This window comes from Panthera onca, chromosome D3 (genome assembly GCF_046562875.1).
Source record: "Panthera onca isolate mPanOnc1 chromosome D3, mPanOnc1 haplotype 2, whole genome shotgun sequence".
NCBI classification, from domain to species: domain Eukaryota; kingdom Metazoa; phylum Chordata; class Mammalia; order Carnivora; family Felidae; genus Panthera; species Panthera onca.
The window spans coordinates 16730567-16745598 of NC_138350.1; the positions used below are offsets into that span (position 1 = coordinate 16730567).

Below are 15032 nucleotides of genomic sequence, written 5' to 3' on the forward strand. Positions count from 1 at the left end.
AGGAGCTACCTGTATGTAAAGACCAAGCCAGCCCTTGAGAGCGGAAAGGAAGAAACCAGGGAGGAAGGATTCCTGGTTCCCTGATCCCAATGGGAGTGAGTGGGTGATGTAGCATCCCTTCATTTTCTGCCCATTTAGCCATGTACCCACCCTCCAGCTCCAAAGTACGGAAACCTGAGTCAACTGTTTTCTTTCTCCAAGAGTCACCAACCAGCCTGATCGACGAAGGGGGTCAGAAAAGAAGCCCCCAGCATGGCCTTCGTTGCTTCCGAAGGGGAGGCCCCTGCTTTGGCCTTGGGCTTTATCCTCACCTCCTCTGGCCTCAGTCCCCAATTCCTGGGGGCGGGAGAGGACGACAGCTTTCTGGGGGTATCATCTGGGTTAAGCCCAGCTGTCCCCTTGGTCATGTGCCCAGAGCAGCCCCAGAGGGGCCAGGAGGGGACACGTGGCTCAAGTTCAAATGCACGTCCATCTGCCAGAGTGTCCACTAGGCAGGCCATGGGGAGGCAAACCGAGGAGCCCCTTCTGAGAGAGCATCTCTCAGACCCAGGAAAAAGCTGTTCAAGCCACATCTGGGTCACCCACGATTTCAGAGAAGAAAGCCTGGGGCTGGGGGTGTAGGAGAACCTACTGAACAGGTACTGTTGGTGGATGGCAGGTGTTGACTCCCTGGGTGGCAGGTCTTAACGGGGCTCTGGGCCTGGACTGTATCTACAGAGATTTGTTGGCTATTGTTCACCAAGGGTGCGACTGGCTGACTCCGGGTGGCGCCCGGTTGGCCTTCGGGAACACCGGCCACTCCTCACGTGGCAGTTTTCCCATGCAGGTCCACAGGTTATTGACAAACCTCCCCCCCACACACAGAGAACCCCCCAGAGCAAATGCCTCCCCATTCCCAGGTGTGGAATGAATGGAATGCTCCCCATTCATCTCGATGAATATGAGCAAACAGAGTCAAGACACAAAACCCTGTTGGTCCAGGTTGTCCCCCCGGGTAAGTTCTGGATGTCGGCAGTGACGGTCGGTGCCCCAACTGGGTTCCACCAGCCCCCTGCCTTCTACAGCCCCAAAGACCAGCTCAGCCCTGCATCGGTCACTACTCCTGAGAGCCAGAGTTCGACCTGGTGATGCCTGTGCCGTGCGCCCCTCGACCGACCATCTCCTGGCCCCACTCCCGGTGGCTGGACTCCTGCAGTCCGCGGCCTTTGGTCTCGATGGGCAAAAAGCAGGAGGCCAGGGCGGCCAGGAGGCAGCAGCCACTGTAAACTGCCAGCGTCAGGTACACGGAAGATTCCAGCATGACCTGGGGGAGGGAGACACGTGCCGGTGAGGGCGTCCCTCCTGAGTCACAGATGCCACCGACCCTTCGGTAGGTACTGATGACTCCAGGCCCTCTTGTAAGCGCTCTCTGCACTGATCCCATGGAGTCCTCATGACAGAGAGAGGCACGTGTCCCCATTTTGCAGAGGGGAAAAACTGAGCCTCAAAGAGGGGTAAGTAAGTGGCATACTCGAGTTCTCACAGATACTCAGGACGGGGCTGGGATTTGAGCTCTATCCCCATCAGGCTCTAAGGTCTGTATTCCTTGAAACGACACTCTCTCTCAGAGCAGGAGCTCTGCTGACTTTCTAGATTAACAGCAGAGCCCAGCCTCATTTGCTCATCTGCCAGAGGGGTAAGGGCAGTAACCCCCTCCCAGTGAGAGGAAACCCCAAGGCGACTCGGTCCCCTGCAGGCGCGTGGCCAGCTCCCAACAAACAGTAGGTAGTGGGGACATACAATGGCCAGACACAACAGCCCAGAACAGAGCTACTTGGCTGAAACACGTGGCGGAATTCTATTTATGTGAAAAATCCAGAATAGGTACATACAGACAACACACAGGGGCATCTGACTGGCTCAGTCTGTAGAACACGCGACTCTTAATCTTCGGGTCACGAGTTCAAGCCCCGTGTTGGGTGTAGAGCTTCCTTTTAAAAAAAAAAAAATGCACCTTGGGAGCCCCTGGGTGGCTCAGTCGGTTAGGCTCCGACTTCGGCTCAGCTCACGATCTCACGGTCCGTGGGTTCGAGCCCCGTATCAGGCTCTGTGCTGACAGTGCAAACCCTGCTTGGGATTCTCTCTCTCTCTCTCTCTCTCTGGCCTTCCCTTGCTCTTGCACTCTCTCTCTCTCTCCAAATAAATAAACTTAAAAAAATGCACCTTGGGGTCGGCAAGGGAAGAGGGGGAAAAAGGGGGTAACTGTCTAATGACTTTTCTGGGGGGGGTATGGACTTTTATTTGATGACAATGTTTTGGAACTAGATAGGGGTGGTGGTTGCACAGCACTGTGAATGTGCTAAATGTCACTGACTTGTTCACTTTAATTTTTTAGACTTTATTTCTTTAAGTACTCTCTACACCCAATGTGGGGCTTGAACTCAGGACCCTGAGCTCAAGAGTCGCACGCTCTTCCCACTGAGCCAGCCAGGCGCCCCTGAACTGTTCACTTCAAAATGGTTCGTTTTACGTTATGAGACTTGTACCTTGGGGAAAAAAAAAAAAAAAAAAAGGCGATAAAGGCTATTAAAAAAAGCAAAACAACTTCAAAATAAGATCCCTAAAAACGGATAGAAATGCTTCAAGACACACAAGGGGCTGCAAAATTCTGCAAAAACACCTCATTATCCCAACTCCGAAACCATGGCCAGGGACATCTGTTTCCCACTAAATCATGTTGTCTTCAACAGTTTGTTTTCCTCTTACTTGTTTTCATCCAATTTGTTTTTGGCCCAATCAGATGGCGCCCCCCCCCCCCCCCACACACACACCCCAGGTCTTCTGCATAGGAAAGACTTGGGTTTGAGTCCCAGCTTCTCTGCTTCCCAGCCGTGTGACCTTGAGCAAGTCGCATGCCTTTCTGAGCCCGTTTGCTCATTTGCAAGCAACACTGTTCCTTTCATAGGATGGGCTGTTAGGGTAAAAGAAGATGATGCGCACGGAAGGTTCTGCAGACGTCTGAACGTGGTGTAACTGCTTTCTGTGCTCTGGCTTTTGCGCCCCTCCCCACCTCCCCCAGCCCCGGATTTGGAGGGGACACCTACCTGAGCAATGAACGGAGTAATGAGAGCACCCACTCTCGCCATGCCACTGCAGGTGCCCAGGCCGAGCGCTCGAGTTGCCGTGGGGTAGACCTGAAACACAGCCATGGATGCGGGCTTGAGAAAACGCAGGATCCTCCCCCCGGCCCCACTCTGGCTCAGGAGTGATAGGACTGACGCCCGCGGGCCCGGAGCTAGCGTGGATCACTCGGGTGTTGGTGACCCCATCGAGGGGTGGGAGACCAGGTGGGGGTTCTTATCTCAAAGGGGATAGGAGGTTCAATGGAGAAGGAGGGCGAGAGGCCAAGCTGTGGGTGGGAACCCAGTTAGGGGTCCTCGGTGCCCAGGGTGGCTGGCCTCCAAAGACTCCGCCAGGAACCACTCCCCATTCTGCATCCAGATACTGTTCTCCCGCCTCTTTTCATTAGTTCACCCTGCGGCACTGGCCCCAGCCTTTCAAGGCATTTCATTGAGACAGAGGTTGAAATGCTTACACGGTTTTTCAATTCGTACCCAGAGTGGCCCCGTGCCTAGCTCTCCCTCGGGCAAAGTGAGAAGTGACTGTGCATCTTCCAGACCAAGGCAGTGTCTTCTCCACTCCCTTCCCCAGTCCGCTGGCTGGAAGGAGGACTCCAAGGCCCTGGGGCAGGATTTTTCAACCTTGGCACTGTGGCCCTTTGGGGGTGGGTCATTCTTTGTGGTGAGGGGCCGTCCTGGGCATCGGCGGATGTTTAGCAGCATCCCTGCCCCCTACCCGCTAGATGCAGGAGAACCTTCTGCACGGCTCTCCTGAGTTGTAACAACCCAACGTATCTGCAGACATTGCAAATGGCCGCTGGGGGGCAAAATCACCCTTGGTTCATCATTACTGGATGAAGTTGACGGATGTTTAGCAGCATCCCTGCCCCCTACCCGCTAGATGCAGGAGAACCTTCTGCACGGCTCTCCTGAGTTGTAACAACCCAACGTATCTGCAGACATTGCAAATGGCCGCTGGGGGGCAAAATCACCCTTGGTTCATCATTACTGGATGAAGTTGCAAGATGCAAAGAACTTGGGTCCCTGAATCACTGTGGAAATGGAGGCTGTCCACCAACCTGGAACACCGTGTTGGACTGTTTCATTAGTGAGGAACTGCTGTTGGGTCAATACATTCCCTTTGAGGAGTTATTTGTTACAGCAGCTAGCGTGCCTCTAACAACTCCAATGCTCTGTGCAGAAGCTCGGGAAGAATGAAGAATGTGAAGGGAAAAATAAAATTCACGCATGATCCCAAAACTCAGAGATAACCGTTGTCACGTTTGAATGTATATCCTTCCAGGTTTTTCTATGACCGTATACACATCTACGTTCGTTCATTTATTTATTCGCTCAGCAAAGTTTTTGAGTGTATACCATATGCATTTACCTGTGATATTTTTTTTTTTCTATTTTTTAGTGTTTATTTATTTATTTTGAGAGAGAGAGAGAGAGAGAGAGAGAAAGAGAGTGAGTCCACAGGGGAAGGGCAGAGAGAGAGACAGCCAAGCAGGCTCTGTAGCTATCGGTACAGAGCCTGATGCGGGGGGCTTGAACTCACAAACCGTGAGATCACGACCGGAGCTGAAACCAAGAGTCTGACGCTTAACCCACTGAGCCACCCAGGCACCCCTACAGAGGATATTTTAATTCACCCAACGACACAAGCAACATATAAATACATTCCCCTTGTCAAAAATGAAATCACCCGGCCGTCCTTGGATCTACAACCTCTCCTAGGTTGTAATACTCCCCAGAGGTTCTAACTATTAATAAGGTGTGGAATGTATCCACCCAGGTGCGTTAAAAAATATGTGTATACAAAATACACAGCATCGTTTTTAAAATATAAACGGTATCATAGCGTATCATTCTGCAGCTTGCTTTATCCATTCAGCGCTATGTCTTGAAATCTTCTTGACATCGTATATAGATACCTACCTCGTTCTTAACTGCTCATAACCACCTCATCATTAACTGCCGTAACTGTATTCCCCGGCGGATGTTCCACAGTTTACCATTCAAACGAGATCGACAGACATAGTATTAGAAGAGGGGCACAGACACTGAATGCACGAGGAAGTCAGGGGAGGGGGAGATCTGGGAGGGCTTCTTGGAGGAGGCAGGATTGGAGCAGGGTGAGGACGATGACTCAGAGCGAGGGCTCCGGGGTGCTGCGGGAATGAGGGCTAATCCAGACACCCTCTTTCCCCTGGCACAGTATCTGGTATATAATATTCTCCTTCTCCCTTTGCTTCTATCTAAAGTAAGATGAACTAGGGGCACCGGGGTGATTCAGGTGGTTAAGCACCTGACTCGTGATTTCGGCTCAGGTCACCATCTCACGGTTTCGTGAGTTCAAGCCCCGCATCGGGCCCAGCGCTTGCAGCTCAGACCTGCTTTGGATTCTCTGTCTCCTCTCTCTCTGCCTGCCCCCCACCCCCCCACACTGTCTCAGTCTCTCTTAACTAAACTTTGAAAAAATAAGATGAAATAAAATACAATAGATATAAAATAAACAACCCATAATCCCTGAGTGTGGGAAACTGAGACACGCTGAGATGCTGTTGTGTGGAGCGCAAACTTGTACAACATTTTAGAAAGTGATTTTTCAACTCATCTCAATGTTTGTAACGTTGATAGGCTTTCACTCAACAATTCCATATCTTGGCATTTATTCTACAGGAAGGATACGTGTGCCCAAGACTATATAAAGCTGTTTACCTCAGCACTGTCTGTGATAGTGAAAAGTTGGAAAACAAGCCAAATATCTGTAGAATTGTTATCAACTTATGACTTGTCCAGGGTGCCTGGGTGGTTCAGTCGGCTAAGCGTCCGACTTCAGCTCAGGCCATGATCATCGCATGGCTTGTGAGCTCGAGCCCCTTATCAGGCTCTGCACTGACACCCCCCACTCTCTCTCTCTCTCTAAATAAATAAATAAATAAACTCTTTAAAAAATTATGATTTGTCTGTACTATAAAGTATATAATATATATGCATGTATAAACCATAGAGTATAATAAAGTATAGTATATAATATAAAGTATACATACTATATAGCATAGTATATAATATACATAGTATTTATAGTATAATAAAATAGAGTATATAATATAGTTATATACGACACAGTATAGTAAAGGGAGGTATAAAAAATATATATATATATATATATATATACTATATAGTATAATATATAATCTACATAGTATTTATAGTATAATAAAATGCAGTATATAATATATAGCTATATAATACACAGTATAGTAAAAGGAGGGATAAAAATATGTATATATAGGGGCGCCTGGGTGGCTCAGTCGGTTAAGCGGCCGACTTCGGCTCAGGTCATGATCTCGCGGTCCGTGAGTTCAAGCCCCGCGTCAGGCTCTGTGCTGACAGCTCAGAGCCTGGAGCCTGTTTCAGATTTTGTGTCTCCCTCTCTCTGACCCTCCCCCATTCATGCTCTGTCTCTCTCTGTCTCAAAAATAAATAAATGTTAAAAAAAAAATATGTATATATACTATATAGCATAGTATATAATATATATAGTATTTATAGTATAATAAAAGAGTATGTAATATATAGTTATATACTACACAGTATAGTAAAGGGAGGGATAAAAAATATGTATATATACTATATTGTATAGTATATAATATATATAGTATTTATAGTATAAAAAATGCAGTATATAATATATAGTTATATACTACACAATACAGTAAAGGGAGGTATAAAAATATATATATATTATACATACACCATATAGTATAGTATGTAATATGTGGTATATATTAGTATATTGTATACAGGATATACTATACGTAGTAAATATTGAATATATAGTAAAGATTAGTAACTGTTAAAAAGAACAAAGTAGATTCCTATGTCCTGGGCTCATAGTCTTTCATCTTTCCCTCCGAATTTCCCCACCTCATTCTCTGCCCTGGGGCTGGCCGATGTGGACCACCAAGGGTTCCCTGGCCTTCTGGCTTCTGGTTAGGCTCAGCCAATGGGCAACCCCAGCGGGAGATGGAAGGGGGTAGAAGAGAGAGGTCGGGGTATTTATTCTCCTGATCTTCCCCTCCAGGCTGCCTCAGTCCCGTGCGTCCCTCAGCTGAAGGTCACAACTTCTCTCCACGCAGCTCTCTCCTGGGACCCTGGAACACTCCCCTCTCAACATCCCACCGACTCTGGGTGGCGGCAGAGTCCCCAGCCACCTTCGCCCCACTGCAAGCTCGGGGGCACTGCTATGTCACGTTCATGTTTCCCTCAGCCTTGTCCCTCACCACTGTAATTAGCTTCTGTATTAAAACTCTTCCCAGTTGCTCGCTTACCCAATCTGGTACACCCACTAACATAAATTAGTGTATGCTTTGAAAAAAACTGAACTATTCAAGGGGCGCCTGGGTGGCTCAGTCGGTTGAGCGTCCGACTTCAGCTCAGGTCACGATCTCGCAGTCCGTGAGTTCGAGCCCCGCGTTGGGCTCTGGGCTGATGGCTCAGAGCCTGGAGCCTGCTTCCGATTCTGTGTCTCCCTCTCTCTCTGCCCCTCCCCCGTTCATGCTTTGTCTCTCTCTGTCTCAAAAATAAATAAACGTTAAAAAAAATTTAAAAAAAAACTGAACTATTCAAAAAGGTTGTGTCTAGGAAGGGGGAATGTAGGGCCCTTTAATTTTTGGTTTTATACGGTTCACTACCATTCAGAACTTTTACCTTGAACATTAGCTTTCATAAGCAAAAAGCAAAAAAAAAAAAAAAAAAAAAAAAAAAAAGACGGGAAGATAGCCTGAAATAATGAAGAGCTTCACTGTTCCCACCCAGACAGACCCAAGCCCAAGGATAAATCTCATGCTGAGGATCCCAGGCGGGATATTTCTGAAAGCAGAGCTCCTTCCCTCCCCGACCCGGCTGCTCCCAGACACCTCTCCTACCTCAGGTGTGTAAACATAGGCTGCCTGGAAGCCTCCAGAAATAAACGCTCTTGCAATGAAGAGTAACAGAGTGAGCATATTTCTAGGGAGAGAAATAAAAAAGTTGATGAGCAGGTACTTTCTTCTGTTGACTTGTTTCAGCAAAGTCCTATCTGCCCAGGCAGAATTTATACCCTAGAAATGGGCAAAGCCCACCCTCACCCAATCCACACAGGCACACAATCCCAGTGCCATCTCTGAAGGCCTGCCTTTATAAATTTTGTCTTTCTCCGAAGTCCAGGGTAAGAGCTGCAAACATCTGTGGAGTCCAGGTTGGGGGCAAGGTCAGAGAGAAGTGATATAAACCACTTGAAAATCCAGATGGAACCTTGTAGGGGCAGGAATTGAGTCAGGTGCCAGCTGAGCCAGTGAAAGTAAACTTCTGTTCAGTATTTTTAGGATAATCCTGACCCCCGACCTTCTGTTCCATTGTTCCCATAAATGTCTAAGAACACCCCCATGTCAGGGTCTAAGCTTCCTCTCCAGGCCTTCCACAAATTCATCAGGTATGGTCTGGGGCCTCTCCGAGAGCAAGAGAGGCACAAGCCACTTCCATATTTTGAGGCTCTTGATGGAAAAATGGAGAAACGCCAAAAGGGGATTATAAACCAGGACCTTGAAGTATTTCCACTGAACAAAGGAATGCTTTTAACCCATACATAAAGAGCTGTATGCGTGATCTCACTGGTGGACAATGTCAAAAGTCTAAAAGTGACAGTGTTGGGGCGAAACCTGAACCAAAGTGCCCTCCCACCCTTAACCCCATCAGAGGCGCAAATATGAACCCGATCCTGTGGTCAAGAGTCAAGAGTCCTAGAGAGGGGCTGGGGAGGGATCTCGCAGATGACCACCAGGAGTACAGTCCACAGCTTACAGACCCAAAGAGCCACTGACCATGCCCTGAGAAGTGTGCCTGCTGGCCAGAGAGAGGGGGTTTCACGACCCACCTTCCGACACAGATAAACAGCAGGAGGCTGCACAGGGAGAAGATGACGAAGCACAGGGCCATGGTCTTCTTGCGGCCCAGGCGGTCAATAATCCACAGAGTCACAAGGACACCTGGAAGACAGCAGGGCACCATGGCAGGCAGCTTCCAATATGGCTCCCAACACCCCCTGGTATTCACACCCCGTATAATCGCTACCCTTGAGAGTGTGCCGGACCCAGCGAGTCGCTTCCAATGACTAGAATATAGAAAAGCATTGGGATGTCACTTCTGAGATGAGGTTATAAAAGACTGCAGCTTCTGTTCTGCTGGCATTCTCTCGCCCCCTGACTCTTCTTAGGTGCTGGTCTTCATGGAGAAGGCTACCTGGCGAGGAGCGAAAAGTGGCCTCTGGCCAACAGCCAGTGGGGAACTGAGGCCCTCAGTCCAACAGCCCTGGAGGCATTGAATCCTGCCAATGACCATGTGAGTGAACGTTAGTCCCTTGCGTTCTCAGGGCCTCAGTTACTTCACCTGCAAAATGGGACTAAATAAAAATAAGATTCCCTAACCTCAGTAGAGACAGTACAGCGTGGTGCTTATTATTAATAATAACTGTTAAATGTGGGCTCAGCACTTTTACAGCTGTTATCTTGCTTCATCATCAAAACAACCCCCCAAAATAAATGCTCGCAATAGCCCCACTTCCCACACTTATTCATTAAAAAATTAAACGCCTATCTTTGTGTTAGGAACTGTTGTGCTAGGAGCTTGGGATACGCCAGTGAACAGAAACAACAAATCGTAAATGTAATAAGTAAGAATTTGTTCTGAGTTTCAGAAAGGCAATACCATGGAAATCATGAAAAATCATGGTGAGTGCATGAAGTCATGGAAACGGTTATTGGCAACGTGGTGTCTAACTCTGAGTCCCTACTCTTACTGTGAGCTATTTGCGGGAAGGCTTTTGGAAGATAGATGGATGGCGTAGTAATGAGTGAAGACTGTGGGCTCTGGGGTGGGACCACAGCGCTTAGCCCTGCCGGGTGTGGGACACTTAGCGTCTTAGCTGGGTTTTCCTAGAAGCAGATCCTGGGACAAGGGCCCAGGTACAAGTGTTTAGTTGAGAGGCAACCCAAAGAAGAACCAATAGGAGGGTGGGAAAGTAAGATGCGGAAGGGAAGGCAAGAGTGCATGTCAAGCCAAGTTACCACTGTGGGTCATTTCTACCGAATTCCACTGGGGGGCTCTGGGAGCCAGTATGGAATATCCTTTTTAGAATTCTCCTGCCTGATGGGCGAGGAAGCTGGGGTATTTATACACCACCAACTCCTGCAATTACCATTTGAAAGCAGCTCCCAGGTGTTAACTCCCTGACACTTCCAGCCACCTTGTTTGTTTGCTTTTAGATACTGAAGCTTTCCATTCCTCCTGAGATAGCCCTCAGGCACAGAGATGCAGATATTGGCAGCTGCAAGTTGCCAGGGACAGTTTTTGCTACACCTCTCTGAGCCTCAGTTTCTTCAGGTGTAAAATGGGAATAACTGTGCTACTTCATAAGACTAGATGACATTATCAGATAAAGGGTTAGTATCCAAAATCTACAAAGAACTTATCGAACTCACCACCCAAAAGACAAATAATCCAGGGAAGAAATGGGCAAAAGACATGAACAGACACTTCTCCAAGGAAGACATCCAGACGGCCAACCGACACGTGAAAGAATGCTCAACGTCACTCAACATCAGGGAAACACAAATCAAAACCACAATGAGATACCACCTCACACCTGTCAGAATGGCTGACATTAACAACTCAGGCAACGACAGATGTTGCCGAGGACGTGGAGACAGGGGAACACTTTGGCACTGTTGGTGCGTATGCAAGCTGGTGCAGCCACTCTGGAAAACAGTATGGAGGTTCCTCAAAAAATTAAAAATAGAACCACCCTACTATAATTGCACTACTAAGTATTTATCCACAGGATACAAAAATGCTGATTCAAAGGCATACATGCACCCCAATGTTTGTAGCAGTGCTATCAACAATAGCCAAATTATGGAAAGAGCCTAAATGCCCATCAGCTGAGGAATGGATAAAGAAGATGTGAGGTGTGTGTGTGTGTGTGTGTGTGTGTGTGTGTGTGACAGGTATACACACACACACACACACACACACACACACACACACACACCGGAATATTAGTCAGCAATCAAAAAGAATGAAATCTTGCCATTGGCAACAACATGGATGGAACTAGAGTGTATTATGCTAAGCGAAAGAAGTCAGAGAAAGACATATATCATATGATTTCACTCAGCTGTGGTATCTAAGAAATAAAACAGATGAACATAGGGGAAGGGAAGGAAAAATAAGATAAAAACGGAGAGGGAAGAAAGCCATAAGAGACTCTTAAATACAGAGAACAAACTGAGGGTTGCTGGAGGGGAGGTAGGTGGGAGGATGGGCTAAATGGGTGAGGGCATTAAGGAGGGCACTTGTTGGGCTGAGCACTGGGTGTCATATGTAAGTGATGAATCAAAGGGTTCTCTTGAAGCCAATACTACACTGTATGTTAACTAACTTGAATTTCAATAACTAAATTTTCAAAAAGACTAAATGAGACGTATCTAGAAAACATTTAGCATAGAGCCTGACATACATAAAGTAAGCATTCAATAAATACCAGATACTCTTGTTGTAATAATTACTCGTTTTTTAAAGGAAAAAGATAAATTACCTTCACTTTACGTGCAGGTTTGGATTTTTTGACTCCCCACTAGTCCTTCCAGTGTGAGTGCTGATGGGGGACAATTCTCCATGGATCTCTTATATTTTTGTGTACTGGCTGCCCTTTGTTCTGTTTGGATAGCCAACAGCCTTGCGAAGATAGAGATACCGTCTCCTTCCAGAGCAAAGAGCAAGCCTGTTTTACTGTCCATAAAGATGACGCATCTCTCTAGATCAAAAGCTGGACAAGTTTCTGGCAGCCCATTATAAAAGATTTGGGTTCCCTAAGCTTGGGATTCCTTAGGTAAGCAAAGTGAAAAAGGGACTGAGGAAGATATTGGGAAGCCAAGGAAAACTGTGGAACACAGAGTCAAGAATATAGGGACTAAGATCACTCACGACATGGTAGGGAATGCTCAGGTAATTCCTTAAGTAGCAACCATCATCCATTATCAGCTTTTGTGCACACTTGAGTGAGCGGGTTCTCATCAAAGGACGAGAGTCAGAGCACAGCAGCTACACCCATTACTCCATTGCGTGTGTAGCATCCACTTGGACCCTCCCTCATCATCCCTGTGGGACTTGAGAGCAAGGGGAGCTGACACTAGTACGCTGTTCATGTTGTTCGCTGTGCCACGGGTAACAGTCTTTTGTCTCTGACCCAGGAGTCTCATGTCTTCTGCCAGGGAGCGTGACACGGGCGGCTTCATTTGTTAGCCTTCAGTGAGAGCAGCCTTTACAGTTCTTGACAACTTGCAGCTAAGGGTTGAAAAACTAATCTCCAGCTCCCCTAGAAAGGGGATTTTCTCCCAGGCAGCAGCACCAGGGGGAGCCACCAGATCCACAGCGGCCCCCTGCCCCCGCCCCCACCGCCCACAGCTCCCTCACCTGGAAACTCGGAGAGCGTGGTCCACAGCAGATCCATGTAATCCTCCTCACTCAGGTACTCACAGGCCAGGCTGCATTTTGCTTCTACCGCCTTCTTCTGGCTAGAGACTGGAAGGTGGGAGACAGGAGAAAAAAGAGCCATTCTCGGAAACTTGAATCACGCCCTCCTGCCCCCACACCTCCTTCCCTGGGTACGATTCAGCCGAGACACCGTGGAAAGAGCCCAGGCTCTGGGGTCCGACAGACTCAGGTTCGAATCCCAACCAGCAGCGCTTTATCTCTCTGAGCCTCAGTTTCTTCACACAACTGGAGCTAATGAAACCACTGGGCAAGGTGGGGGGGAGAATGAAAGCAGGCTGTGCATATGAGGGCGCTTAGCCCAGAAATGGCACACACTAGGTGCGTTTGTGGCAGACTCCAGGGTGGCCTCGATGATCCCCACCAATATTACCTGGCCCTCATGACTTCCTTGATCTCACCTTCTCTCTCTCCCTTGCTCTGCTCACTGTACTCGAGCCACACTGGTATCCTTGCTCTTCCTTCAATACTCCTGCGTCAGGACTTTTGCACTGGCTGTCGCCTCTTCCGGGATGCTCTTTATAGATCCCATGACTAATTTCCTCACATCCTTTATATCTTTTTAAATCTCATCTCATGGAGGTCACCCTGAGCACCCCCATTTAAAACTTCAACATACCCACTGCCCCTTGCTCTGCCCCGCCCTCCTGACCTCCCTTGCCCTGCTTGACTGTCTCCTTTTCCTATACATTTGTTAACAAACAGCGTGAAAGATTTTGAAATGGGCAAAATGTTTTGTCTAGCGTACCCTTATAGGTCGTCCTGCTTTTCGTTATCTTTGAGCTATGCGCATTATAGAATATTGGTATTGATGCAAATGCTTCTAGTTCATCAAAATGCAAATTGTGTCTGGTGATGCAATTGATTACTGCCTTATGCATACTGACAAGTTGTGCCTCTAACTGTAAAGCCATTTCTGCATTTCTGATTGCCTATATACATGTATCTTTTGAACTCTCCTTTGAACAAGTTGTAACCTCTTGGGGTGTTAGTAGACCTCCGGTGTTAGTAGACAATTCTCCATGGATGCTCACATCTCTGTATGGTTTATAAGCAGAGGCACTGACTTTCTTTGCTCTGGACTATCTTTTCAAGGACCTTGGTTTAACCAACAGCCTTGACAGGGAGCGTCTACCTTTGGAGTAAGGAACAGGTTTGCTTATGGCCTTCAACGGTCTAGTGTCTCCCCACAGGGCAAGAGCAGGCAGGCTTAGCATCCAGTGTAAGAGAGCTGGGTGCCCTAAGCTCAGAGATCCTCTCTTGTAACATAACCCACTGCTCTTGCAGGTGTGACCTCCTCTCTTCACATCACCCTGTGGGAGTGGGAGCTCCTCACTGGTGTAAGAAATGCTGATACTCCAGCTACTGCTATTACTGTGAGTAGCAAAGTCCTTTGTCTCTGATCCAGGAGTGTTGTGTCTTTTGCAGGCATCTGTGGAAGCTGTGCACGCCTAACCTGTTAGCTGGAAAATAGGTAAATCCTCAGACTTTTCACAGTTCTTAACTAATTCATTCATTAACCGATGAGTTAAAATCTCTGACATGCGGTCATTATATATTTGTATGAGAGGCATGACTTTACCTTTTCTTAAAATTTTTTTCTTCAAGCCATCACCTTCTAACACACTATGTCATTGCCTCACTTATTAAGCTATTCTCTCTCTTTCTCTCTCCCCACCAAAACATGAGCTCACAGGGTAGGGATATTTGTCTTTTGTGGTCACTGATGTACCCTAACACCTAGATCAGTACCTGGCTTATAGAAAATATTGAATAAATGACTTGTCCAAGATCACACAGCTACTTAGTGCTGGAACCCAGGCTCCCTGATTTCCAGCCGTGGGCTTGTTCCACGGTATCACTTCTCCTGCCCAGGTAGAAGAAAGGGCTTTTTTTTTTTTAATGTTCATTTTGGAAAGACAGAGAGAGCACGAGTGGGGGAGGGGCAGAGAGCGAGAGGGAGGTACAGAATCTGAAGCAGGCTCCAGGCTCCGAGCTGTCAGCACGGAGCCCGATGTGGGACTTGAACTCATGAGTCGTGAGATCACAAGCCATGAGATCATGACCTGACCCGAAGCTGGATGCTTAACCGACAGAGCCACCCAGGCATCCCAAGAGACAGCTTTTAACAGGAGCTGGCAAACTATCACCTGAAGCCAAATCTGGTCTCCAGTTTGTTTCTGCCTGGCCTGCGTGCTAAGAATGGTTTTTACATTAAAAAATTTTTTTGTTAAGTTTATTTATTTATTTTGAAAGAGACAGAGACAGCAAGAGCGGGGGTGGGGCAGGGAGCGAGAATCCCAAGCAGGCTCCTTGCAGCCAGTGCAGAGCTGGATG

At 47.6% G+C, this 15032-nt stretch overlaps 1 protein-coding gene across 1 annotated transcript in view; it reads right to left on the reverse strand.

Annotated features, from left to right (window-relative positions):
* Positions 1-15032, reverse strand: part of SVOP (SV2 related protein) — a 79429-nt gene continuing 64397 nt past the window's right edge. Inside the window, exons 12-16 of the mRNA XM_060612494.3 lie at positions 12618-12725; positions 9022-9133; positions 8036-8117; positions 3084-3173; positions 1-1303 (exon numbers count right to left, since the gene is read on the reverse strand). Coding sequence (XP_060468477.1) covers positions 1097-1303; positions 3084-3173; positions 8036-8117; positions 9022-9133; positions 12618-12725 — 599 coding nt within the window. The 3' untranslated portion in view covers positions 1-1096. The remainder of the gene's footprint in view (positions 1304-3083; positions 3174-8035; positions 8118-9021; positions 9134-12617; positions 12726-15032) is intronic.